Raw genomic sequence first — 27,867 nt, 5'->3', positions numbered from 1 at the left:
GAAGGCTGAGCGGGATTGTTTAGTTAAGTTCCCTTGTTTTGTTTTGTTTTTTGTCTCAACGCGATGCAGTCTTGCGGTCACGGCAGCAGAGGAGGAAACAGAGCGCAGCACTTGTTCGCCTGCAGTTTTATCACAGATTTCTGCTCCACTAACCAGCGTCAGTTCAGGAAGCAAGCACTTAAGACGATGTGAGAGTACGCTCCTATCTAAAAACAACGTTAAAATTTGTCTTTCCTTCCTTAAAGGCACACTTGAAGGTCGTCAACACGCTATAGTCTCACAACACTTTACGTAACCCGCACCAGGGCCAGAAGCCCTTGCTTCAACTCATCACCTAACGGCGTTCCGTTCAGGCTCCATTGGCTAGAAGGTTCAGCATTTCTTCTTTGGCCTAAGCCGAACATGCTGCATGATGAATCACCGTGTGTTAAAGTGTTTGACGAACGGTTCCCGAGTCCCCTGGACGGGCCAACGAGGCGTCTCTTCAAGTCAAAAGCCCCTCGTGATAGCACAGTGATGGTAACAAATTGCTTGCTGACTCGAAGCAGGGTGATATCCGGTCAAGTTTGCGTCCACTCAATCACGAAGCGTCGTCCACCACAGTTCGTGTTCAGCGCATCCAAAAGCTGGAACCAACACTGGGGAAGGGTACGCGTGAAAGGTTCACTCGGCGTGTACTATAAATTAAGCACTGGTGTCCGGCGTGAAGGTTGGGTTGACTTGGCCATTCATTACATAGGCAGGCTGAGAAGTAGCTGCGGCAGATCGCCAGGTTGGTCTGTGTTGTTGTTGCTTCCACGCGTTCCATTCACTGCGAACCATTGGGTCTCGGGGGCCGTAGTTATCGGTTGGTGAGAAGGTCGCTTTCAATTTCTGCGAGTGAAGCAAGAGACAGAAAAGACATAAACATTGATTTATAAATAAATGTTTTGTAGAGTCGTCATAGAATCATCATCGCACAATATTTCTCATTTTACAGCACGCAATACGTGCGAGGCTCACTTAATTTCAAGTATACCTATCGGCGATAGTCGAGGTGTAAAGCACTTGACGCACGGCATACGTACGAATGTTCCTTTGTACAAGATGAAAATATGACAACTTATTCAAAACTCTTTAGAGCATTGCATTTTTATCTCTTCCAGCTCAGTCACCAAAGAACACCAAAAAACCACTATCGCACCCCTCTGCGGCCAATCTCTCTCGACTTTCAATGTCCTATTAAAGCTTGCACAAAATACAGCTAGAATTGTTCCTGTGAATTCTGCGCTACAGCGCTCACAGGCCCTTCCTATAGCCCGTTCAGAAAATCAAAGAATTCCTGTTTTCATGCGGAATCGAAACCTGACAGGAAGGAAGGAAGGAAGGAAGGAAGGAAGGCCTCGGACGTTGCTGGCACATACCTACTACGGGGGAGTGGCCAAGACACAGGCGGTTAATTGCTGGATACAGGAAAGTTTTGACGGGAAAAAGAGTGGTAATATGATGTAGTCTGATAGATTGGAAGACGGAAGGACAGGGGTCCAGTTAACTTGGAGATCGAAGACGCGATAATGGCTTAATGTGCAAGCAAGCGTGTTGCTCGTGCCGTTGTATCATATTACCACGTTCTCGCATTCTTATGATGTATGCTACTAATCATAAGCCATATCTTGCTGTATACTGAGCGTGCAGCTGATTGAACAGACTATATATCTAAACATATCGCGAGAGTATGAAGTAAAACACAAAATTGCTCGTATTGACTTTTCTCAAACGGTCTCATCAGTACACGCACACAATCTCCGACCTCTTATGGAAAAGCAAGCCAGCAAAGGCTGCATATACGAGCCTTTGCTCGAAGAGAAGTTTGAAAACAGGCAACGCCCTATCAGTCTCCCATCCCTGCCCAACACCTCCATTTCGTTATTTCACAGCCTAGTACCCTTCGCAAAGATCAAACATATTTGGTACATTTGCAGGACTTCATATACCGCTTCCCATCTAACCCTTTCCACCCAAACTGCCCTCAATTCTATGGCAATCTTAACACTCTTCTACTGTCTTGTCGTTTTCAAGTCACCTTTATTTCTAAGCCTGTCCCTCATCCCCGGTCCTCTCCTCTTGGAGTACCTGGCTAGTTTCTTCTCGTAAAGCTCGACCTGGTGTGACAGGCGAAGTGCATTACAAGCACTTTATTTGTGCTCTGAAATAAAGTTTTACTAATAAAAAAAAACAAAACAGCACATCTCGACATATATAGTGACTTTTCTATTCTCACTAATCTACTGAGAAACACTTCGGTACGGTGACATGATCGCTTACTGCACTGACACCGTACGCAATCCAGAATCTGCTTTGCAAGCAATGCGCACCTGGAGGATGTTAGCGCCCGGTGCTTTGGCAAAAGTGATGGCCATCCACAGCGGGACTTGACCGATGGCGATGGCCGCCAGGACCCAGCCGATGGTCTGTCCCAACGGCGGCAGACTAGACGCACTCCCCTCGGTGGCGTTGCCGTAGATGAAGATTGCCTGCGGCAGATGGATGTGCACACGTTACACTACTGTACGGACAAAAAACTCGCTATTTGTATCGGATTTCAGATTGCGCCCTCATAACCGCACACAGAAACAAAATGTACCAGTACTTACTGTACTTCTTTCTCGTTCTGCGAAAGGTACTGGGCGGCGCATGTTGTATATTTATGACATATGGCTTACTTACTGTTTTGCTTTCGGCATGATGTGGAACAAAATAACTGCGCTATAAATCTCGGTACACGACCCGCCAACTGTTATAAACGAAAACTGTGTTGTGATTACTAAAGAGAATTCATTCGCATTCGTGTCTTTACCGGCCTGTTTAAGCATCTTAGATGGTAGCCGTCCTTCCAAACACCTTTGTTGCCCTTCCAACGCAGGCAGCATTGGCAAATCATTTAATAGCACTGTACGCATAAACATGCAACAAGAATTAAGTAGTGCGTCTTTATTACAGCTGCTGGCATGGTTGGAGAATGCTTGTAGTCGAGATAAATTTCAGGCAGTAAGCACTGTAATCTTGAAATGTCGAACAGTAGGCATGTTCTGCTTCCCTTCACTTGTGGGTATTACGGGTTCGAGTCGCAAAATCTTTAGCTAAAGTGGCACGATCGCTCAACGACGGCTGTTTCGTTGTGTTAGAAGAGAGTGCACCACCAAGTTCAAAAGTTTACAGCTGATATATCGTCAAAAAAAAAATTGTTGGTCTTACGATGAGAGATACTGGCGTGATGAATCCCCAGGTGATTTTCCAGTACCACGAGATCTTGCCGTTAAGCATGTATTCAAAGTCCCTGACAACGTTCCTGATACCTGAAAGAAGAAAATTCCCTTTAAAAGCAGCCCAGAACAAAATGAGTCCAATATTCTTTCTGTACTGTTTAAAGGCTGAACACTATTTAGGTTCTCAATGCTTAATCACTTTCAATGGCGATGGCATTCGGCTGCTGAGCCCGATGTCGTGGTTTCAATAAACTCCGCGGCGACTTTATTTTGATAGAGGACTGTGCAATGAAATTTCAGAGCACATTAAATAGCCTTTTGTGATCGAAGCCGATCCGGAGCGCTCTAACATGCCGTGCCCTATAACGGCACACAGTATCGCTCTGGTGCCGCTTTCTTTGCTATTCCACGCGCAGTGCTTTAACAAGCCTGCATGGAATGCTTTGCAGTTTCTTTAGTTGATATCTGCGCGTTCAATTTCATGTTAGTACCTATTTCTCGTTAGTATGCATTTCTCGATATTACGTATTTCTCGTTATTACGTACTTCTCGCTGTACGTAAACTACATGCTTTTGACTACACAGGAAAACTGTCCTGGGAATGTTTTGCGGGTTGTTTCTCTCCCCCTTCTTCAGATGTTCCTGCTCTTAACTCTCAACAGACGGCGCAAAAAGACAAACAAATACTTAGTAACGCGCAAATGTTTTTTTTCTTGTTTTTTCTGTCTTTTCGGACATTTCTTTAAAACCTAATAGCATGGGTCAAATCGCTCAAACTTGGATTTCGAATCAAATTTTCAGTTATCACTGGGATGCATTACACTCGTTAGGTTTCATGTCACACGATTAACATTACTTGGGCAAGTTTATAGACTCATTATGAAAGTCTGGTCAGCGTCTGTTTCGCTCACCGTAGATCCACATCAGTCCGACGACTTCAAATATGGCGTACAAGAAGACAGCTTGGCCGACACCGTAGTTGTCGAACAGAAGACGCAATGCATTCCCGCTCTGGATGAAAGAAAAAAAAGGCGGGAGAGGCAAATGAACCTTACGAAACATCAAGTCTTAGCGAAGTCAGTCTGAAGAGGTTACAAAACGCAATGAGAAAACTGAACTGTTCTTATGCGGTATTAAGTACCACCATTCACGTGCCGCATGCACTTATTAATCGAAAATGGCTAGATGTCTGTAAACGCACAGTTTCCGCATCGGTCACTTTTTCAGTCGCCGATGCTTTCACCAGCAACGAAGAGCAACTGTGCCTATAGCCGAAACCAGTGCCATTCCCACCCCGTTCATATCAATCTGTTGCAAATATTCCATATAAAATCTTACAGCCAGCTCTGGTGATGTGTTACCGTATACTCCGAGCAGACAGCGTGTGGAGGAAGAGGTAAAGGAGACAACGGAACGTGCACGTACAATCAAGAATACACCTTATATGCTATGAAAGAAAAAAATGATGGTATCTGCAGCCTTCGCATAAAGAACTGCAGAGCGGTTTGTGTACACCTGCTATGGAATTTTGGGCGGAACGACTTGTTCAGATGCACGAGTTCACAAGGTCCAAATTGTTGGTATAGGTTAGAGGCTTTTTGGCGCACATGCTTCGAAGGGCGCTGTGCAAAGTACTAGAGATGGTGAGATAGCTATTTAATGAAAAATAGGAAATTTAAAAAACCTGTTTAATTCATCAATGTTCTGCTCTGCATATATGGGACAGGATTGGGGAAAAAAAGAAGGAAGGTGTAGAGTGCAGACAATTTTAAAACGATTAAAGAATACGTAATGAAATTAAATTGTGATGATGCAATTTAGAGACATTTTGAACATATTTATAACAAAATTTTAACATTTTCCGAAAGAACCAATGTCTAACGCATTTCGCTGCTGCGAATGTAAAGGGAAGGGATCTGACATATTGTTTCATTGCCGCTCGCGCGGCGGTAAGCGCCTCTATTCCGAATTGTTAACACCTACTCTCATCTATACGCACACTGGACACTTCAGAAGCATTTGCTCCTACTTAGTTCTGATTGAGAGTGACGTACGTCAGTGCAAAGGATGAGGCCCGTCCCGAAGCATATGACGCAGAATACGACTGATATGTGGCTCCTCCATTTGGACAGGCCGGGAAACTGATCGGTCAGCACAGTTGTCACAGCCTGGACGTCGCCGACCTGAGAGAGAGAGAATTCAGGGGAGGAAGCATTTCAGTCAGGAAAGGCTCTCTCGTTCCACGGTATCACAGAAGTAGTTTTTCTCAATTTTTTTCTTTACATTTATTGACCTTTACATAACTACACCACAATGATGAACTTTTCTTTCGTTTTGTCGTAATCGTATGTAGATTTTTTTTTCTGCATACGTTATTCCTTTCTTTAACTAAGGAACCTGACATATTACAAGCTGCCCCATGCAGCCTTTTTCAAGCCCCTTCCTATGCAATTTATGAGATTTAAAATAAGTAAATTACCAAACGTAAAACTAATATATGTTTTCTATGTACCACTCCCCTCATATAGTGTCCCGTGGGTTATGAGAGCATAGGAAATAAATAACATAGACAAACAGGTGCGCAGTGTAAGCTTAGTTTTCAGTAATTGTTGCTGCGGGAGGTGCGGGGTTTGATCCCCAGTGCCGCGGTGTAGCCACCGGCGATACAATGGGTACAATCTTTCCCCTGGTCTGGTGCTCGGCTTCTTTAGGGTGAAATCATTGGGAAATGCGTCTTTAACCCCACCTTGTGAAATGCAAAACTACCTTGTGCCTTGGCGCTCTTTGGCCAAAGCTGCCCTTGCGCCATAAAAATTCATCTTCATCATCATCAATTGTTGCTTAACGTGACGTCAGCGCCACAGATTATGGCGCACTGCTCCCATAACTGTTTGATGGTTACAGTGTAGAAACTCTCCTCATGCCAAATTTACTGTACTCCGACATTCTAACTGGACCAGAATTTGGAGGTTAGCAGACTACCACGCCAATTGGGGCGTGCAGATGAACTGACAAAGTACTTTGGAAACATAGATATAACGAATAAAGAAAGGCTGCAAGCATTACAATCATGCATGATTTCCAATCTGAGATGAAGCGATACCATCTGTTAATATCAAGAAACTGTCCAGCCCGGATTTTGATATTAGATTCGGAGTTTCGTAACCAGTGGGACTGAACACCCCCGGCTACTCTCAAGTGGTACACTCACGCCCGTGCCAAGTCCAAGGAGGAAGAGCATGAGGAAGAAGAGAACGGACCACAGCTGGGGCACGAAGGAGATTCGGCTCAGCGCCTCCGGATACGTCACGAATGCCAGGCCAAGGTCTGCACATCGGAAGGAAATAAAGGTGCAAACAGACCTTACAAACATGGGTGCGCACCAAAGATGAAACATCGCAGAAGCTGCAAGCACTCATGCTATAGAAATTCATTTTTAGCACAAAGTGGTATTTTTATATAAAAATGAAAGTTGGTCATTTAGACTCCTCACTGGAATTACTTCATTTACAAAATCAAAAAGTGCAATAGCATTGTCTCGAAGGTGAGAGGCAGGAAAATTTCGAGCTGCGCTTATTGTACATGGATATGAACGAAGTCCATCGGAGACCACAGATGCTAGTGAGGAAATTGCCAAATCACCCTGAATGACTAGTTATATTAGAATTGCTACTGCGAAGTGATGAAGAGGATATGTGATGAGCTGAATTTGACCTAATTAATAGATGAATGATGAGGTGCGTGGGCTTTGTGGCTCTTTGATGACAATGGGCTGGCCCACCGTCTGTTTGACTCCACAAGGGCCCATAGCTTGTTACAGCACGCTTTTTTGTACTTTGCTGAACTTGCTTATAATACGACTACAGTATGGTGGGAATTTCAAAATGGCTGGAAGATTATCCACCTCGGCTGCCCGAATTTCGAGAGCAAAGTACCTTTCAGTCGCTTCACGTAATATACACTTCAGCGAGACATCCTTGTAACCATTGGACAGATTGACTCTGAGGCTGTTGGCACATATTATTTAAAAACTCCTAGCATAAAAAAACGTACATGGCACAAGATAATGATGATCACGCCGGCATTGACTAACAACGTATATATGTATTGCCTTGAAAAGCAGCAATATATAGAAGGTAATCAAAGAGATAAAACTGTACCTATTGCTCTTGAGTACCACGCAGGAAGGCATTCTCTATTTAAGCAAGGATAAATTGTGGGGCGCTCAAGTATCCTTTTGTACCGTCAGCAATGGCTAGCGCCTCAATTATTTTTCGAAACAGTTCCTTCATGTTTCTGTCATGAGGAAATCTTGGCTTGGGCTTCATTTTCTAACAGTGGCTATACGGTTCTTACCAGATTCCCCTTTCAACACCTGCGAGATGTCGTCGGTGTTGAGGTCGTGTGCCAGAGACCCCAGGGTGGCGAACACAACGCAGCCCGCCAAGATGCTGGTCATGGTGTCCGCGATGCTGATGAAGAAGGCGTCCCTGTTGAGTGGTCCCCGAATACAAAACAGTAAGTGCGGGAAGAGGCAGAGGATGACCGCCTAGTATAACAATCTGTTCCGCTTCGATCTTAGATACCCCCACAGGGGAGATGTGATGATTTAAGAAAACTCTGGGACTTTTTCTTTGGGGTGTCTCTAGAGTATTTTCTGGCGTCCATTAAGCTTATGAAATATGCAAAGGATATGTTGCCTGGCTAGCTGGTGAATTTTTTTTTTGAACCATGAAGGATCTGCGCATGCAAACTAGCCGACGCATCAAGGAGACTGAATTCCCGCTTGGATTGTCAGCTTCGATTGTCAGCTTGGATTGTCAGCTTCGAAGGAGCGCTGTACAACAGATATAGTATCTACGGTCTGAAATATCGCTATGCATATCTCCACAATATTTCAAATGCATAGCCTCGACTGTGTCTAATAGGATGCTTACTTCGTTTTAAAGTAAAGCACGAAGCTGGTTGTGTTGAAAAGAGCCCTGTCGGATAGAACCTATGTCGGTGCACAATTTTCGAACGTTTTTAAGGCCGAGTAGCACAGATACATCCTTGTCCTATCCGCGGAGACATTGTCGCCTGAGCGTCGACTGCAGCGCATTAAGGCCAATGCCGAGCTTGCACCTTACCTTCCCACTTGATGCCTGAAGTCGTTGTAGCTGGCGTACATGATCAGATGGCCGAACGCCGTGGTCAGGGAGAAGAACGACTGCTCGCAAGCCTTAAACCACACCTGCGAATAGTAAGGAGCAATGAGGTTGAGGCAATAAGGCCTGCTTTCCTTTGAATTGCGGTGAAACGCGCGCGTTTCTGAAATTTCTGCAAAGTTCAAAAATCGAGAGCATTGTGTTGGAACAAGAAAATACACTTCTAAAAGAATCAATTATTGAGCTTCGCTAAAAGCTAGAATGGGAAAGTCAAATGTAATATAGAAATAGAAAAGGCAAAAAGCTAAGATTCGGATGCGACCCAAGAGCGAATCAGTAAGTACCCCTCAAACAAAACCGCGCCAACCAATGGCTTCCACTTATTTTCATTTTCATCGTATTCCTTCGTCGTCGAGCCGGCAGGGTTGTCAAGGGACTAATTTCACCCTGACGACTACGTGTATCTTATTTCTATCCATAAGCTTGTCTCACAATGTTCTATTTTGACGAATTCCACTGTCTCGCCAGAGAAGGAGTGCACCCGGTGAGATGAGCATACCGAAACTTACGGTACGAGTTGATGATAACTATATATCAGGCTCAACGTTAGTAATAATGCCCGTATTTTACCGTAACAGACTGATGCAATTAGCAACACGAAATAAACAGGATTTGGCTGTTGTCATAACCTTTCTCTGAACGAGTAGGTGACATTTAGCGCGATATCGATGCCGCTGTTCACCTCGGCGTCAGATGACCAGCTAACGGCTTACTCAAAGGTAGCGTTACCGGCATGAATAATTTCTCTTTAAACATGGCTTTAGTGGTCCTCAGCAAAGAATGTATAGGAACCTCGTCTTCATATAATTAATGAAACGTCTCGATGAACAATAACGATCTTTGAGAGCAGATGTGCGCATACCTCAATCTCCCATATCTTCTCCCAGTGCGGCACGAAGAATGCCTTGATGCCGTTGAAGGCGCCATCTTGGAGACACGTGATGATGAGCAGCGAGATCATGACCACGTACGGCATCGTAGACGTCAGGTACACCACCTTTTTAACGCAAAGACGCCGGAAGACATTGCCATTATGGGTCATGAACTCTAGTACACTATGTTAACATTTCTAATGAGGAAAGCGACAACCCAGAAAAGAAATGCTAGCAGTCAACATTGCTCGCTCATCAAAAGTGCCAAGGGGGTCCCAGTCTGAGCTGCTTTGTGAAACACTTGAGTCAATGAAGTAAGTCATTTTGGGCGTGCATCTCAGCATTTCAAATAACACCTCGTTGTTCTCACAAGGAAAACGACACACTGTGGGGATCTGGGATTGGCCAAGTCACGGGCAACGACGTACTGCAAAGGCTCAAACATATCTTGCAGTATAATGCAACTGAAAGCAGGTTACCGACTTATTAGTAGAGAGCGAATTGTTTTCTCAACCACCTGACAATGTTTTCTTCTTCTCCTTCTCAGTTGTGAGGTTTGAATTATAAGAACGCACATATTCAAGAGCAGCACGTATGGTTAAGTGCTTTATTATTCGCTAAGTAATAAAATAGGCATTGTACAAAAAAAAATGCAGATACACTCGCGAAACAGCGTGTGCCACTGCTTCAGAAAAAAAAAAGTGCTGTCGGTTTAGCATTGCTAAGCATGAAACACTGTGCGAAAGTAGCTTTTTGCAGGTGGACCACACCGCCACGTACTGAAAGCGCGATTGAGGTTTCCACTGACCCAGGGAGCCAGTTACGCGCGTCTTCAACTTTTTCATCGTCAGTGCCAATTCACCTAATGTACGCCGGCGGTCTATGCTGCAGTGCAGTGTTTCTGCAACAATGTTGTCCTCAGAACTCTGGCGTCTACACTTTAGAATGAATTTCTGCATTACAAAATGATTTTGTTTTCATCTGCGACATGGGGTGCAAGTGCCGCTCGCTAATGTAGGCGTCCCAACTTGCCTAAGTTGACCGCTCAGTGCGGAGCTGGGATCTCACCTTGCCCACTGAGCGGATGCCCTTGTACGTGGAGAGCGCCTCGCAAGTCCAGGCGAGAAGGCAGCACAACGCCATTCGCCAGTCTAGCGCCGTTGGCAGCGTGAAACCTCCAGAGTCGCGCAGCACGTACTTTCTGCGAGAAGGAATTCGGTGCAACTCATTAAGAACGCTTATGAAAGAAGTATGTACTCTTTTTGTTCAGCAGTGTTTGCAGGACGCTGCGTAGGGTACATGCATAAAAATCTCGCTTGATTACTACCAAAATCAATTTATTTCCAATCTTTCAATCTTGAAATGTACTGTCTTCACATTTACCGTTCTTAATACAGATCCCATCGATTTTTATGCCGTACCGACGTTCGAACTGGAGAGGCTCGGAAAAATTCCAAACGCTGCCGCGGAAGCATTGCCTCATGAAATGATGGGTTCACATTAACTTTCCAAATGTTATCACATTTCTTATTATCTAAAAAAAACTAGGATTTCAAAACAGTTCAGTGAAACAAATAATCAACGAGTATAGCTCTGTAAGTTACCTTTCGCTATGGTCGAATGCATGCTTGTCGAGGATTATTGCCCCTCTGGCAGTAATGTGATGTTTTTTTTCTTCTGGCGAGTTTATACAATGAATTTCAATAGGGCGTGCAGTGGAAGATTTGGTATGACTGCAGTTTGCTTTAAGAACTTTTTTCATTCTTAATAACCTGTAGTAAACTCGTTTCGGTACCAGAAATTGTAAGACAGCAATCTAACATAAACGCTGAAAGAACCTCAAACTCGCTTATTTAGCTTTGGCTGTCCTGCGGCACAACAGCCTGTGCATAGTTTTCATTAAGACTGGTTAAAGAAGAAACGAACGTCGAAAGTATCTTAATCGGGCTAACAGGAGTGGAGGTTACGGTCAGCTTTCCGCCCGCAAATCTCAATTTGCCCATCCTGAATGATAATGAGCCTTCGTAAAATGAAAGCGTAACTTGAACATTTCTTTGGAAGAAACAACTCAAGTTACCTTATTATACGTACTGAAAGTATTGTTCCGGTGCTGATGAGGCGCTTGTCACGTTCGTGGTGACCGATGAATTCTGTGAAGAAAAAAGCAAAAACTAATTATTACAACGAAAAGAAAAAAACACTATGATTCAAAGCATGCGGTAATTAGGTTAACATTTCATTCAGTTGTTCATTAAGGCAGCGATAATTTAGATACAGAAACCTGGAGGCTGCATTTACTACGAATGTCTAGTGAGCCTTGCCTCAGCCAATTCGCTGTACTTAACAGGCATTTTTATCCATTTCGTGTTCACAGAGTGTGTTAAGTAAATCGTTATTCACAGGCTTACACTGAAGGAACAGCAAACCCGCTTGCCCAGGTTTCGGTAAGAGGACTTGTCGTCGTCGCGGCAAAGCCACCTGAAGCATCCCTCACACCTCCCAAAAACTCCTTCCCATCACATCTCTCCCAAAAAATGCAGTCTTTTCACCTCGAACCATTCTTTGCAGTTTTGCTACCGACCATCCAGAAAGCTAAAGAACAAACAGGCTGACACATTCAGAAAGAAAATATATCAATAAAGTGAAACAAAAAAAAAAACACAAGCTCTGCATTTTGTTCGCTCACCATAGATGCGTCAACACACGTGGCGTCGCTCCACTCGGGATCGCAGCGAGACCAGGGCAGGTAACTCTGCCACGAGGCGAACAGGTAGAAGAGGCACAGCGCCATGATGTAGTTGTACGACACGGTCACGTAGAAGGTGGAGAACAACTGCGCCACTCCGATCCCTGCATGCGAAGAGGGCGTGCACTCCGCACTGCATTACTGCACCCTGGCTGCACGTATTTGAAGTACTGGTCGTCCCAGGCCCACAGGCAGTAAATAAATGCGAAGCTTTAACCGTAACATTACTTTACAATCAAACTGTTCAGTAAAACTAGACATGTGCTCTTTACCTCATTTGAAACGTCATAAAGCTGATTTTCACGCCGATTTTGTCTGCTAAAAGAGATGGTAAGGGAAATATTGATTACGTTTTTTAAACATAGAATAAGATGCCGAGTCATTTTTAGATTAATTCTAAATCATGAGCTTTCGCTTCGATAAAACAATGCATTTGATAAAACTACTGCTGATGCATCGGCGATTCCGAAAACAGGATGCAAGGGAATTTTGATCATGTTATCTTGAGTGCATTGAGATAAGCACTGGACGACGTTGTGAGCTAATCCGACACGACAAGCTCAACAGACGGCTTTTATCGCAGTAAGTGGGACTGAAAACGTGCTCAAAGAAATTTTTATAATGACGTCGCCGGAGAAGACATCAGCTCCGAAGAGAGAGCCCGAAATAAAAAGGGCTTTCTTGAAAGAGTGTGACTAAAGGCACATAGAACGCAGCGAGTGCGATCTGCAGATTCCAGCCACTATAGAAAGCAATGAAGTATTCATGTCTTTCTCCAGTGTGTGCTTTAAAAACCAGAATGCAGAAAAAAAATGTCACTGTTGTCCCGACCGGTCCCTTCATTAGACAATACGCCATATTACAAAACGAAAAACTCGTATTTTTTTTCAGTCTTACGTTCAGTCTTAATTACGTTGGCCACCCAGTCTTCACTTCGGTAAAGTTTCACAGCAGAGAGAAGGGCGCATTGCAAGACGGAAAATGGTGCGCACAGACGCATTGTTCTGTTCCTGTAGTACGACCAAAACTCCTCTCAAGCCAGTGTCGCTCACCTTTTAGACCCGGCACACATTTCCAGACTTTGACGTGGCTCTTCCCGACGAATTGGCCAATGGCAAGCTCCATGAAGTAAACGGGCTTGCCGATTAGGAACAATACGATGAAGTATGGAATCAAGAAGGCCCCTGGAAACCAGAAAACAAAAGGTGAGGTCATGTTCACCTCCAGCGCACCTTTAATTCCTGAATATCCCCCCTGTACACATGCTCTGTTTCTTTTTCTGCTCGGCGTGCTTTGTGTATTAACATTACGCTCTCCATTTCAAACAGCAGACAACAACACTGCTAGCGCCTGCCAGCTAGCCTATTCACATTTCTTTAGGGGAAAACACACAACAGTTGTACAAGGGTTCGAATCACATGCGTATATTCCCCTTTTACGAAAGTGAGTATCTAGTTATTGTTTTCCAAGCAACAGCCCTTTTGGATGCCGGGTCATTGTGCGCGGGATTTGAAACGTGTTCCCAGAGTTAGCATTCCTTGAGCAACTATTCAGCACCATTTCAACCGAGGTTTAAATGTTTGTCAGAACTAGTCGCTCCGTTTGCTTTTTGAAGGGTCCTTTCTTTTATTTTCTTCATTTCTCCTGGTTTCTAAGAACGCCGATGAAAGACAATGCGATGAAGCAAAACCTGATCTAACCACACCCTGTCTAGGAAGCGAAAACAAAGGGACAACGACCCTTTCGGCCCTGAAATACGTGCAAAGGTTGAAAGCGAGAGTTGACAGCGCAGACGAGTGCTATGTTTACCTCCTCCGTTCTGATAGGCGAGCGTGGGGAACCTCCACACGTTGCCCAGTCCGATGGAGATGGACAGGCAGGATAGGAAGAACTGCATGCCTTTGTTCCATTGTTTCCTATTGTGCGCCGTGCCGGGAGGTGGTGGTGACTCCTCGTCTGTGGGCTGCCAGGGCAAAAGCGTCGGTTAACACACGCGAGAATTAACTGGAAAGACAAACTGTAATGCAAGAAAAGAAAAAGCAGTGCGAAAGACGCTCCCCCCCCCCCCCCCCCCCCCACCGTTCCCCCGGAAGGGCTAACTTGGATTTCGTCGTCTTTTGGTGTCTCGGCGTAGTTGAATGCTGACTACGCGCTTGAAGCAAGCTCACGAAATATGGCCAGTTCAGGGTTTGCTGGTGATACCTCATTACCAGGTGTATGTACCTTCAAGCGCAAAAGTTCACGGGATATGGGTGTGCGGAACGAAAACTGTTTCTTTGCCGTCACATCAGCAGATCACCCGATGTACCTGCCAGTGTGAGGGGACTCGCTCGTTCCTTCTGCCTGTGGTAGTGCCAGGCGTTTGGCCGCCAGGCAGCAGTGCTACAGTAAATTTACTCCAGAGCTCACGCGTTCGGTATTTGTTTTTCTGACGATATTTTTTTTCCTTTCAAGAAGAAAATGCACTGTTGTCTTAATTTCTCTTTATCTTGCCCAATCTATCCTGTGTACGCTTGTTCAGCTCTGTGTTGTTTTCAACTGTACAGTTGGAAAATCCTTCTGCACTCACTTCTATGCCTTTCTTTTGCTTTTCTATTTTTACGCTGTTACACGTGTATCGAATATCAAATGTCTCATCGTCTTCTAAAATTGCTCGAGTGACGACTGACACTGTATTCCTTTTTCGAAAGAGTCGGCAAATACTGCCCGCTACCCTCAGTTTTTGGCTGTTTCATTTTTAATCTTACCCGGAAGCGCCGAGAGGCCACCCGGAAGCTTTCATTTTTACGACATTTGAGATTCTAAGTGTTTGCAAATAAATGTCACCACACTCACGTGCCTTACCGATAACGAGTATCACTATCACAGATAAGAGCAGCCAAGCCCTTCCGCTCTCATGCACGCCACACACTGATAAGCAAATAAGTGCAGCCTGAACAACATGCTGCATCTCGGAAACAGTTAATAATGCTTTCCCAGAGCTTCGATAAAAGGGCTTTTGTTCGACAGTGCGGACTGGTGGCCCTAAGCCACTCCGAACGATTCCTAGGCTAAAGAAAACGAATTGAAAAGATGGTATGATATGGGAGAATCAATACGGGGAGAGTGCAGTTCATTCATGTGCGTGTCAGGTGACCAACTTGGCACCCGCCTGGTTACGCGCTTGATATTCACTGATTCCCACATTTTGTTCCGGCATGAGTTCAGCATCCTTTTCATCTTTCTCCGATTATTGCTAGAGGGAGACAGTGGGGTAGCAAGTTTCCTTTCATCATGCACACAGACAACGCGAAAAATGTTCATAGCAAACTGGGGAAAATGCATTTAACAGTTTATTAAGTTTTCTTGGTAATCTTCAGTTGCCAGCCTTGGTTATCGGTCGTTCATTTATTCGCTCTTAGGACCGCAGGAATGGTATTACATAATTCAGAACGAGGGAATTACTGAAAACAAAGCCACGGACACAAAATGCTTGAACAACGGGAACGCAATGAAAATCGTGCTACAACACATCCAACCCCGAACCTAGTCGTGCCACAATATTGGTCATAGTACACTATGCGGCCCCTGAAAAATAGGCAGAACATAAACCTGAATCATGTACATACAGCACACTCGAAAAGGGTATTCTGAGGAAGAAAGGCCGAGAGGGGCGCCACTGTCTAAATGCACCAGCAACGGTGGTACAAAAAAAAAAAAAAAAAGAGGCAGGTATCTTATCGCGGCCTTACCTGCAGGCAGTAGATTCCACTTTGTTATTGATGACACAATAGAGTTCTGAAAGCTTTTTGTTTAACATAAAAAAAGCGCGAACGTTACGTGCGTTATCAATGCGAAATGAAATGTGAGCTATCGGATGTACTTAAAGAGAGCTAGAGAATTGAGTTCCTGTGATACAAAGTGTTAGGAACAAAAACTGGATAACTTTTCGCACTAGGGTATAAAAAAGCAAGTTAAGCGTGCTTCACAGTCCAATACGATCTAATGGCGTGACTGGAATGTTGTAATAAAATGAGAAAGTTTATCGTGAATCAGTTCAGATATGTCAGCAATGCTATCCTGGTGAGAACGCCGCACGATAGAAACGTATACTAAGCAAAATGTAATAAGCATATTAAATGCGAGAAGCTTAGTAAGCCGGTTACGAAGCACAAACTTTTTGCAGAGCAGCACGTTTTTTTAGAATTAACGACGCGCTTGGTGTGAGCATTTTAGAGGTCAGGAAAAGGCGTAGGCTTATTATGTATGTAATTACTCGTTTGGAATGCTATTTATCGTGTAGCGGTAACAAATATACCCAGAATGAAAAAAAAATTGCGCACTTCATTGTTTAAGCGATACCGTATCTTTCACGTGCAGCACATGAAAAATATATGCAGTTAACTGCGTACTGAGCATCAAGTTTGTTGCACGATAAGTACACTGGTTTAATCATGCATTTAAATTTAATTTCCACACCGCGCTTAACCATACAAGTGGGGCGAAAATATTACCGAGCAGGCTTCAGCGTTTGAAAATTTCTCACGCGTTCCGTAGAGAAGATATGATTTCTTGGGTTCATGCGCGACCACACAGGTGACATCATGTGCTAGCATGTGTATAAAGTACCTCCCAGTTTTCGCTAGGTAAGGTGTGAAAAGACGTTGATCACCACAGCGTGGTCCGTAATACGAGTATTATGACCGAGACTATATCCTGAAGACAAATTTATGCTGACCTATATCTCGCTACGTCACCGGTTCGCAAAAAGGCTATTTTCTGATTAATGAACCAGAAAAGAAACTGGCGAGCAATCGCACGATATGGTGCGACAAATCAGCGTGAGGAATACGGCATGGGTCGTCCAATTCCAGCTTGAACATGGCTCCGTGCCCCTGGCTCTCCACGGAGCGCCTCTCGCGGGCACCTGGGAAACAACTGCGCAGGCGCAGTGAGAGTCGTAGGCGGATACTTCGGCTTTGTAGTCTGCCACAGCACGTCCCTGCGCTTGCCTCAACCTGTAGAAGCTGTAGCCGGCACGTGCTTTAGCAGACGACGATGGACGGACGGACGGACGGGTGGATGGTAGGAGCGTCCCCTTTGAAACGGGGTGATGGCAGTTGCCACCATGCTCAGCTTCTTTTTCCAAATATTTTTGTTTAACTGTCTTGTAAGTTAAAATTAGCCATTTTCTTTAAATACGTCTTCCTACACTTTTAACCTCATGTCACACCTCTGCTTTTGAGCCACCAATCTTCTAATCGCTTTTTGCTAATTTCCACCGCATTTATTTGCATGACTATTGTCATCTCTAAACCATAGGGTCTCAGGAAGAGTGACTGTGCCTGTACAGACATCGGGATGGATACCATCACATTTTAGTATGAGGTATCCTATTATTTCTACAGATTTACCACACACAGCACATGTGTCATCTTCTTTGTTAAATTTCTTTTTTTTAGTTGCGCGTTCTAAGACATCCTGACCTGGCTTCTAAGAGTAGGGCACTGCCTCTTGAGTTATCATAAAATTCTTCCTTCCTGATCTGCCTTTTTCAGTATCGATATAGCTCTACACTGTGTTTCTTTTCCATGGAATTTATCCAGTTTTTACCTTCCGCGTTTTTAACCTCTCGTTTAATGCTCTTTCTTACTCTGCCCTCGTGTCTGGCATACTTACTGGTTAGCTTCCTAGTTCTTTTCCGCCAGTGTGACTCAATGCTCTTTCTGTATAGGTATTTAAATACCTTAGCTGCCCGCCTGTTATCGTCCAATTTCCTCAGGTGTTCTTCGTATAGTACTTTACTCTGAGCTTCCCGTGCTTCGAAAGATACCCAGCCCATATTCCCCTGTACTGCATCGTTTGTGGTTTTCCCGTGGGCACCTAGTGCTAATCTTCCGACAGTTCTCTGATTTACTTCTAATCTCGACTGAACTTCTTTCCTTAAGCACAGAACCGCATTTCCGAAAGTAAGCTCCGGCACCATTAGTCCTTTCCAAATACCTCTCAGTACTTCGTACCTGTTGCACCCTAACAATGTCCTATATTTCATTATCCCGGCATCTCTTCGCCCTTTTGCTATGAGAGACTGTTCGTGCTTTTCCGTGTGCACCTTCCCTCCGTTTACACATAGCCCGAAATAATTGTATGCGGCCACTCGGGCTATTTCAAGGCCTTGTATTGTAAGCTCCTTATCAGTTGTATCGTTGAAAATCATCACACCTGACTTAGTTGCGCTAAAACTGATACCTAGACTGTATCCGTCTCCACAGCAATTTACCAGAGTTTGCAAATATTCCTGGCTATGCGCTAAGAGTACAATATCGTCCGCTTACATTAAACCCGGTAGTCGTTGCTCAACAACCCTACCGCCTGTTATGTACGACAGATCACAACCTATATTGGTTCCTTGTAGCCTTCTTCCCATACCTATCGTATAAAGCATGAACAGCAGCGGTGACAGAGGACAACCTTGCCGTAATCCTTTGTGTACCTCGACAGTTGTCGTACTCTTAATTCCTTCCCATGTTATTTCAACTTTATTTTCTTGATATATTTCCTGTAGAAAATCAATTATCTCATGACCGATACCTTCATCTTTTAATATGTTTCACAGGACGATGGATGGATGGATGGATGGATGGATACGGCTGAACCCTTTACATCGGGCGGTGGCTCAAGCCACCTAGCCATGTCTTGTCAAATTTTACTCCTGTCTTGCTTTTAGCCACCAATCAGATAACCTTCGCTTGGTTACTTCTAACCTCTTAAAATCCACTTTCCCTTCACTATCCAAAATCGGATCCGAGCGCCCTCCTGCGGCGCTCACCATATTTACGCAATGGTTGTCCAGGGGCCCGCCAGAGGCGCTCCGTGGAGCTCCGGCGGCATAGTGGAAAAAAAATGGCTGTGGTTTAGCTCTGGTTAACCCTATAGTTGAATTGCGAAAGCTTCGCTTCCTCGGCACGTCGTCTACGCAGCGTCTCATTCTGACACTATCGAGAACTCAAACCGGTCTCTTCCGCAGTTGAAGAGTCACTCCGGGATGTGGCACGACTTCTAGCCGCATCTTCGTTACGACGCTTCTCGAGTCGTTCGGCGTGTTCTTCTGGCGTCTCTTGAGCGCGTTGTCTCTTCCTCACTTCGTTCTATTGTGTCTCTTTCGCGACTACAATACACTGAGGCGAAGCGCATATATACTATATACCAGGGGTGTCGGTGACGCGTTACAAGAAACGGCGTTGACGGTAACGCGTTACTTTTTTTTCGGTAACTTAGTAACGTACCCGTTACCAATTCGGAACTGTAACGGGTAACGTACTTACGTTAACATTTTTCGGTAACGTGAGGTGTCACGTTACTAGTTACTTCTTGTTCCAGTTGTGACCCACTCCGCCCCCTTTTTTAGAAATAAAAAGCGCAGAGCACCTAAAGTGATGTAAATAAACAAAATGTACAGCTGCTACCGACAACCCTTGTAGGGGCTCGCATGCATGCCAGAAAACAGCTGCGCTTGACAACGCAAACAACTAAAAAAAAAACAAGGACAATAGCCATAAAGCACGAAACACCTGCACGAACACGCATTCACATACTTCCTCTTTAGTGCACCTTTAATCCAGGCCGAAGGCTTTGATGACGGCGCCCTTCTGGTGGAAGGAAACTGTCTAGGTTTTAGGTTTCGGCCGCTTGGCCTTGTGATACCAGCTGACCTACAGATACCGTAAAACACATCAAACGCACCACCAAAACGTTCTCATCATGCTGCCTTACTGCGGAAACAGCCGCCGCGGTGGCTGAGTGGTAACGGCGCTCGGCTGCTGGCCCGAAAGACGCGGGTTCGATCCCGGCCGCGGCGATCGAATTTCGATGGAGGCGAAATGCTAGAGGCCCGTGTAATGTGCGATGTCAGTGCATGTTGAAGAACCTCCGGAGCCCTTCACTACGGCGTCCCTCATAGCCTAGGTCGCTTGGGGACGTTAAACCTCCACAAACCATAAACGAAAGGGAAAACAGGGCACACACCGCACTGTGTGCGCACTAATCTTCTTTTCGTGATGTCGTTTTCGCGCTGTGACCACTTCACAAGCAAACATAGATGACGTGAAAGGTACCATTTTTCTATCAAGTTCTCTGGAAACAGAACACAAGAGTGGCAGATCGGGCTAGTTGGTATTTTTCCATAATGCGATACAGCGCGAATAAATACGGGGACGAAGCGAGACAAGACACCACAGCGCTGTGGTGTCTTGTCTCGCTTCGTCCCCGTCTTTATTCGCGCTGTATCGCATTATGGAACAGAACACACCGCACTCTTTTTTTCTTACCAGTCACCACGAAGTCCCAGATGCACATGACGCCTTCACCAAGGCAGCATGTTTGAATCGTAGTGGCGGAAAAAGACAGTCCAACTTAACCTTGAAATTTTACAACAATATATGCATCCTTCGCTGCCGAAGAACTTTCAATCGATCCACAAAAGCCCAAGTATTCAATTTTACGATTGACGGATTTTTAACAGCAACAAAAATGAGCTTGCGGTGCAAGGTACTCGAAGTGCAAGTGTATCTTGAGCGCACCTGAGGCACGCATGTTTTCTTTTCTCTCTCTATTTTTTTTTGTTTTCGTGGTTGTTTTCGCAAATGCTTCACCAAGTGCGTTGCAGTGTCTTATTACACACCTCGGTATTTCTAGGAAACTGAGGGAGTCGCCTTACCGTTGAGTGCAATCCGAGAGCGATGCCATTCTCACTTGTCTTTTCCTGGTACGGAGGTGGAAGTTCCTACGTACAAAGATATTCGTTGGGCTGGTATCAGTTTACTCGTCATGCATGCAGAAGGTTCCTCTTTTTTTCTTTGTTGTGTTATCTGGTGTGGAGGCAGCTTTAATGGAAAGATAAGAGGGCGATAAGAAACGCAAAAGAGTGACGATGCCCGGCCCGGCCGTTATTTCTCGCGCTGATTAAGCGGCACTTCACACCCTGAGAGCCCTTTCAAAAATCGATGTCTATTGCGTCAGCTAAGTATCGCGCCCACCATTTCACCATAGATTAAGGCTTGCACTTAACCCTCACTCTTTCTATTATCTTGCCAAAAAGGGACGGGCTCTGCATTGCTCACTTATCGGTAATGATACAAAAGGACACGCGTTTACCGATACATTGATCGAAGGATGAAGTGAAGTCGGCAGTTTTGTAAATTTTACGATTGCGCTAGTCCCTTTCTATACCAGCTGAGCGTTCAATAGTAAAAGGCAGCCTTTCTTCGCGGGGAAAAATTTTTGACGTCCACTTCCTTCGAAGCTAAGTTGCGGTGCATTAAATAAATCTGAAATGTTTGTAGGAGCTGTGACCAATGTGATTTTTTGTAGCATCAAAAGGAGAAACCAATTTAAGAGCAATCTCATTGCTTTTTTTGAGGTTATTCTAACGTAATGTCATTATCTTGTGTGACTAGTAATTTGTGAAGTAATTTGTAGGCATGTAATGTATTAGCAGTAGAGCAACTAGAAGGTAACTTAAATACTCAAGTTTCAAAAGTAATTTTGCCATGTACGCTACGCTGATACAGATAAGCGTACCTGAAGTCATAAAAATAGTGAGCAAAAAAAAATGCAACTAGCATAAAATCGAAGCCTTATTGCTGCAAACGATTGCGTGTAATGCCTTACTCCGGCGAATTGTCCCACTCGTCGCATCTTGACACGACAGTTTTCCGCGTCGAGATATTTGGGAGATTTAGCACAGCGAAGACGTCGCTGCTAGTACGTCTCCGCTATGCTAAAACTCTATATTGGCATTGCACGTGCAGAAACGAGCGACGAGAAAGGAAACGCTTAATTCGCACACAAAAAAAATCTAAAATAACTTTTATTTCTGCATCAACCATGAAATGGTATTAAAGGTATAATATTGCTACAGAAAAAAACTAGTTAGGGCAAAAATGAAAGCTATCTTTCTTTTTTTGCACTTAAACAGTCATCGGTCACTGCGGGCTGCTAAATGGTTGACATTAACTCGTAAGGGACAGAGGGAGAAACGCATAGGCTCTTTTAGTACCAATCAATAATTTCAAGAGCGCTGGCACAGCTGTCATTCATGGTCTGTGGGGGCGAGAAAGAGCCTGCAGACAGCCCTGGAATTTATTTTTTCACAGGGGTAACCACAGCTGCTTCTAGCACCAACTGCTGTCGCTAAAATTTTGACGTTACTTCAACCAGCACAGTAGACAGTGCTGGCAGGTGGAGCGAGGCTGCGGCTAGACATGCGCGTTGCAAAAGGTCCAGAACTGAACTGAAACAAAATGGCGGGCACTGGCCATGGATCTGGTGTTATTTTCGAAGTACGTTGAAGATAGTCACATATTGCTCTTTGCATGAAGGAAGGTCAGGCGATCAGGTCACTGTTGAGATTCTACCAGCAAGAACGTTAGCGTACCGCATTTGAACATGGAACCGGGGCTTTGTATCTGATAAGGATAGTACGGAATAGAGGCGAGGAGCTTGTATATAGCGTGTTACGAAGTTGATTTCACATTATTCCGCATAGTGCGAAAAAAATGGCCCCTTTGTATAGCATTCTCTCTTCTAAATGCCCCGTCACTTGTACACCTAGAGACGTGTGAAAAATTCTTGAGAGATTGTGAGATTATATAATTCGTCCAAGTGGTTGTCACCCTCACGTCCTCATTGCTTTTAATTCTAAGAAGCAACAAGAAATTAGCGCTTCAAAAAGGTACTCGGGGAGTAGTGGTAGTATCGGGCAGAGCATTTACTGTATTTATTTGACCTGTTTATAAAAATTCGGTCTCGCTCCCTAGCTCATTGATCGTCTGCCCTGCGATATTTAAAGCCCAGATAGGAAAGCACTGGCAAATACTTATGCTGGCTTTTCTTTTTTTTCTAATATGCGTTGTCTTCACTGTCTTCTGTGCCGATATCCGTTATCTAGACGAGCAAATCACATTTAGAAGGGTCAGGGTTCGGGCTAGTGGGTAGTCAACATGAGGATCCATAGCGCACACAATTGAGGGGACACAACACGAGCGTTAAAATTTGAATTTTGTGCGATATAGATCCTCAAATCGCATTGTCTCGTTTCATATTGAAGTCCACAATCACCGTGCACGACTCTCGCATGCAAACGCCACAGTGAGGCTTCTCACGATAGGCAATGGACCGTGTGAGTAGCCGGTTATCTATCCATGGTCGCAATAGGTTGGCAACGCCACGCGTGGGCATTAAAGAAAAATAGACGGGAAGACAGAAAGAGAAACCTAGAGTTCAAAAGGTTAGAAGGAACGTTGGATCATGGGTAATCTTTCGCTCTTCGCCCGCTTTCTTTTGTGTTAGCAACGGGACTACTGGCGCGAGATGCGTAACTACTACTAACGGGTCACGGGGACAAATGCGAGCACTGAAACGCACACTCATCAGCGGTTTCGGACGTCTGTCTGCCAGCCAAACGAGGCCCGGGAAGGAACGCCACGGGACTATTCTGAAGCGTAGTCGCAAGGAAACAGGGATAGTCAGGTACAAGTGCCAGCCACTGGTGAACGGGTTTCATTGGGCAGGACCGAACGACGGCTACCACGTAAGGGCAACTTTCTTTTTTCTTTTTGTCCTCGCAGACAGGTGAGGCGAGGCGAAAATCTTGAATAGAGCTTGGCTTACGAGGGCCGACCACATCCCGCTCTGTCCCGAGTTTCTTTTCCTGCGCGCTGATAGCCCCGAGAGATTGAGGTTTGTTCAGTAGTCCTGGGTTGCTGCAGCTTAAGGCCTATTTCGGCCGTTAAACTTTTCTGGCTGCGAAAAGTCCGGCAATCTTTTCTCTTGACAAGTGTCGAACTTCGGGACAGTTGGTCGCACAATTTGAGATAAGTTACACCGCAAGACAAACGAGGACGAGGAGACAGACACGTTCAACAGACAGGCAGAGCGGCATGTAGTACGGGCATTTTCGTTGTCTTGCTTGCGCTGTTTTTTTCGGTTGCCACCTAAAGTTTCCAAGCACCCAACGTCAACCGGACTTCACATTTCTGTATAAATCCTGGATGTTTTGGTGTTGCCTTCTCTCTTTCATTCCACGCTATGTTTCGTTGCGCATATTTCTTCTCGTTCTACACCTTCCCAGCGCTTCCTTCCTGCGAGACAGCGCGTCATAAACGCAAGAACGGGTTTTCCGGATGTTGCTGACCGGACGATGGAGGCACTCCCCCTGCGCACGTGCGACCTTGGGTTGCCCATAGCGAGCGCAAGGTATCGCGCGTCTGTCGCACCCCCTTCCCCCAATGGCGCGTGCGTAAAAAAACCCCGCGGAACACTGACGTTCCATTCTCGGCGCGCAACTGTTTCTCACAAGGCGCACCCTGCAATTACGCAATTTCACACGTGTGCTGATAAACAGCGCTTAGGGTTACCGACCGTCTACTCTGAATGGGCGCTCGTCGAAGCAAAAATACGCTCAAAAATATAGCAGCTCGTGAGCATTGGTTGGATATACGTATGCTGCTTTCTGCGTGGTTAGAAAGCGTACACCATGGGAGAAGCCAAAGCCGGCGTACGCCTAACAAGCCCGGCACTGAATTCCTATCGTCGTCTGCACGGAACTAGTTTGTGAGCAGGCCTTCCTGTTTGGCCGCGGGATTCGTCCGGTGCCCACTGTTCAGTGGGGCAGTTACAGTTCCCGCGGCCATTTCTCTTCGGTCTATTTCCCATAAAACAACCACTGCGACTACAACGCCAGCTGCTGCAACACTGTACACGGTACAGCATGGCATGCCAAGGAACGCGCGCAGTGTGTTTTCGCGCCCTTTTCTCACGAATACAATTTAGCGCGCGTTCTTTGGCACAGACAACTGCATGCAACCCGCGGATAATAATCATTTTCTATTGCCGATGATAACGCTGGTATGAGAGCAGACGTCTTCTCGGAAGTTGTAGTGGGGTGGGCACGATGCGCTGTTATTACAGTCGTGCATACGCTCTGTTTTGCTCGATGGTATCGTGCTAAGGATCATCATCCTGATTCTGATTATCTCTGCATGGTTAACTAGAGCCCGCGACCAAGCGATATGCCATCGACATCTATTGCAACTCTGTGCAGAGCAGTGGAGCACGGCAAGGTTCGCGTGCGGCGTACTTTGGCGCTCTTATCTCGTGAACCACGTTTCTTTCGAGTGTGCGTGCCTATAGGCACAGTGTCCTGGATCCAGAGCATACTAGTAATCGGTTTGTATTGCCGACGCCAGCTCTGGGGTGAGCGCTGATGCCTTCCGAGAATATTTAAGTGGGTTGGGTGGTGGACTTGGCGAGGCATTCCGGCTTCAAAGGGCGCGAATAACGATGATGGCATAGGAAACTTGTGAGCGCCAAACGTGAAGTAGCTCCGTGTACTTTGCGATTTATCTTGGAAAGAAGGTACAAGCCAACTACAGTAGAAGAGGTAAAAAGCTGGCATTTATGTAATGTTTAAAATTTCAGTGGGCAGGCACCGGTCTCCCGTAGGAAAGATGATTAATACCACAGGCTTTGTAGCAGGTTGACGAAAGGAAGCCTTTGAAAACAGCAAAAAGTATGAACCAGGATATGTACAGTCACGCGCTGTATTTTAAACCAGATAGGCGTTAAAATAAAAATGCAGTGAACTGTTCATAGCCTTGCCTTCCGGGCAAGAAGCAAGAGACAAACGGTATCAATGGAAAAACGAATACAGACGCCGGATTGGAAATCATGAAACTGAGAGAACAAGGACAAAGATCAAACGCCGCACACGGACAGCAGGCCGTTTGTCAGGCTATTTCGCGTGGCTCAACCTATCTGCGGAATTGAGATCTGCATAACTGAGCACTATGAACATCAGCGGGCGTCCCTTTAACCCAGCATGATGTTCTAACTGGGAAAAGGAATCGATCTGACTCCAATCGTTAGAAGACAGATACTTCGCCACGCATAGTGGCATACGAACCAGTGAAACTCGTTTGTAGCATCTCTGAATCACAGCAAGGCGATGTGACGGAGCATTTGACCTTGGTGAGTCTGGCGAAAAATCTGATCGATGCCTAGTGCTGCACTGAAATAATGTTTTACGTTTCATTATCACGTACTATTTCTTTCTCTCTCTCAGCGGTTATGTATACCACCTGTGATTTATTCCCTGCGATGTTAGCCTGAAATTGCGTCAGTTGTGACAGAAAGTGAAAGAATAGTTATTGGCAAAGTTTCCTAGCTTCACAGCAGAAGAGGCGACACGTGGAATATATAACGATGCCTGCCACAGATGGACGCTTTGAGCGCTAAGTTCGCACGTAATATTGTACAGATGGCGAGGGAGTAGGGTCAGTCTATCGGAAAACTCATAAGACTAGCGAAACAAGGAAAAATCCGTATAGTGGTAAGTGCAAAACACTTTTTGTCAGTTTCTTCAAAACTGCAAATCAATTTAAGGAAAGAAGAAAGAGAAGAAAGTTAAAACCGGCGTGTAGCGCGAACCTTCAATTTTTCTTCCGGCGTGCGCGTTCCTATGCTTCTCACAATATGACGAGGGGCAGCCTCCACTGCACGTTCACGTCATCATTTCACTGCCTGGGAATATTGTCAAGACTTTTTCGTCAATCACTGCTTACATTCCCGAGATCTCCTGTGCTTAAGTACGTGGCGCTGATTACTGTCTGTTTTCTCCTTCTAGTTGCTGTAACGCAATAAACACTGGTCGCCAGCCAGCGCACTTGTTTGGCACCTTCTTGTCTGTTCAAAGCACCGTTCCCAGGTTTTTTCAGATCACAGACCCACCGGCCTCAATTTAGCGCTTTTCGATCCAAGCGCATTTGATGCGCTTATGTGTCATCATAAACTATATAGGCAGGCTTACTTTACTCGCAACGGTAATATAACAGAGAACAACATATTACAAGCATTCATCAAATGGTTACTCCAATAGTACACACGTGACAAGCACGCATTTTTTTTCGACTAACACCAAAAAGACACTTTAAAATTCACTGAAAGAAGAGAAAAATTATTGTAATTCTGAAGGCAAATTGACTGCCTCTCTATATGGAAGTTATCCGAATACAGGAAAAAAAAACACTACGGCTCATCTGCATAATCCCTTTCACGCATCAGCGCGTCGTTAGAAGCCACTGGGACATATAAAAGAGAAAGAGAGAGCCTATCTCACCTGCAGTTCCCACTTGTCCCGCATCTTGGCGATCTATCGGCTTCGAATCGACACGTCCGTCTCCCGCTGTGCTGCCGTTCCTTCTTCCAATCGCTGCCGAAGCTCGCGGGAATCCCCCGCAGTGAGGCGATATGGGCTCACCTTGCAACGAGCCAATATTTAAGCGGCCATGGCCCAGCTGGGTTAGGACACCGATAGGGAGGAACCCTTTGTCCAGCCCCTATAGTCGCTGTATACCTTGTAGATAGCGCTTATCTCGATGTTTTGACACTCCCGCATCAGCTCCACTAAGAAAAAAAAATGGGGGGGGAAGGGGGGGGGGGCGCCGCGCTGATTTGATTTACAAGGAACCGCGAGCACACTGTCACCACTTGGCGATATCGGCGCAAACTTTCGTAAAAATGCAGCAACGTTGACGCGAAGATATGCGGCCACAGAGTAGAGTGATCATCAGGCGGCACGCGCGCACGATCGAAGGTGACGGTCGACGCGGCGATTGAAAACTGAGAGGCGGCCGCTCAGACCTTGCGGCCAACTTCGATAACGTATGCAGGCCGCGAGCGGCTCGCTCGGCGTCGGCTCTGTCCTTAGCGGCCTTGCGCGCTGCCGCAGCGTTGCTCGTAGGCTTGCGGACAGGTTCTGC

At 45.4% G+C, this 27,867-nt stretch overlaps 1 protein-coding gene across 1 annotated transcript; it reads right to left on the bottom strand.

The window, feature by feature from the left end:
- Positions 1–27,867, bottom strand: LOC144098488 (sodium-dependent nutrient amino acid transporter 1-like). Its single transcript, XM_077631175.1, has 16 exons — positions 27,225–27,867; positions 20,766–20,831; positions 13,880–14,033; positions 13,123–13,254; positions 12,011–12,174; positions 11,416–11,474; positions 10,393–10,525; positions 9,315–9,449; positions 8,375–8,478; positions 7,602–7,735; positions 6,457–6,572; positions 5,300–5,428; positions 4,157–4,256; positions 3,235–3,335; positions 2,355–2,513; positions 1–873 (listed from the first exon to the last, which is right to left on the bottom strand). Exons 1-16 carry the CDS (start codon positions 27,246–27,248, stop codon positions 685–687), a joined length of 1,899 nt encoding a protein of 632 aa, XP_077487301.1. The 5' UTR covers positions 27,249–27,867; the 3' UTR covers positions 1–684.

Source organism: Amblyomma americanum, chromosome 7 (assembly GCF_052857255.1).
Source record: "Amblyomma americanum isolate KBUSLIRL-KWMA chromosome 7, ASM5285725v1, whole genome shotgun sequence".
Taxonomy (NCBI): Eukaryota; Metazoa; Arthropoda; class Arachnida; order Ixodida; family Ixodidae; genus Amblyomma; species Amblyomma americanum.
The sequence above is the reverse complement of the archived record's forward strand: the minus strand, read 5'-3'. Positions and strand labels throughout refer to the sequence as shown.

Coding starts and splice junctions, on each gene's coding strand:
- LOC144098488 (XM_077631175.1), bottom strand. CDS start 27,248: ATGCGGGACAAGTGGGAACTGCAG. Junction 12,175..13,122: donor ATGTGTGCCGGGTCTAAAAG/GTGAGCGACACT, acceptor CTTCGCATGCAG/GGATCGGAGTGGCGCAGTTG. Junction 9,450..10,392: donor GCATCCGCTCAGTGGGCAAG/GTGAGATCCCAG, acceptor TGCGTTAAAAAG/GTGGTGTACCTGACGTCTAC.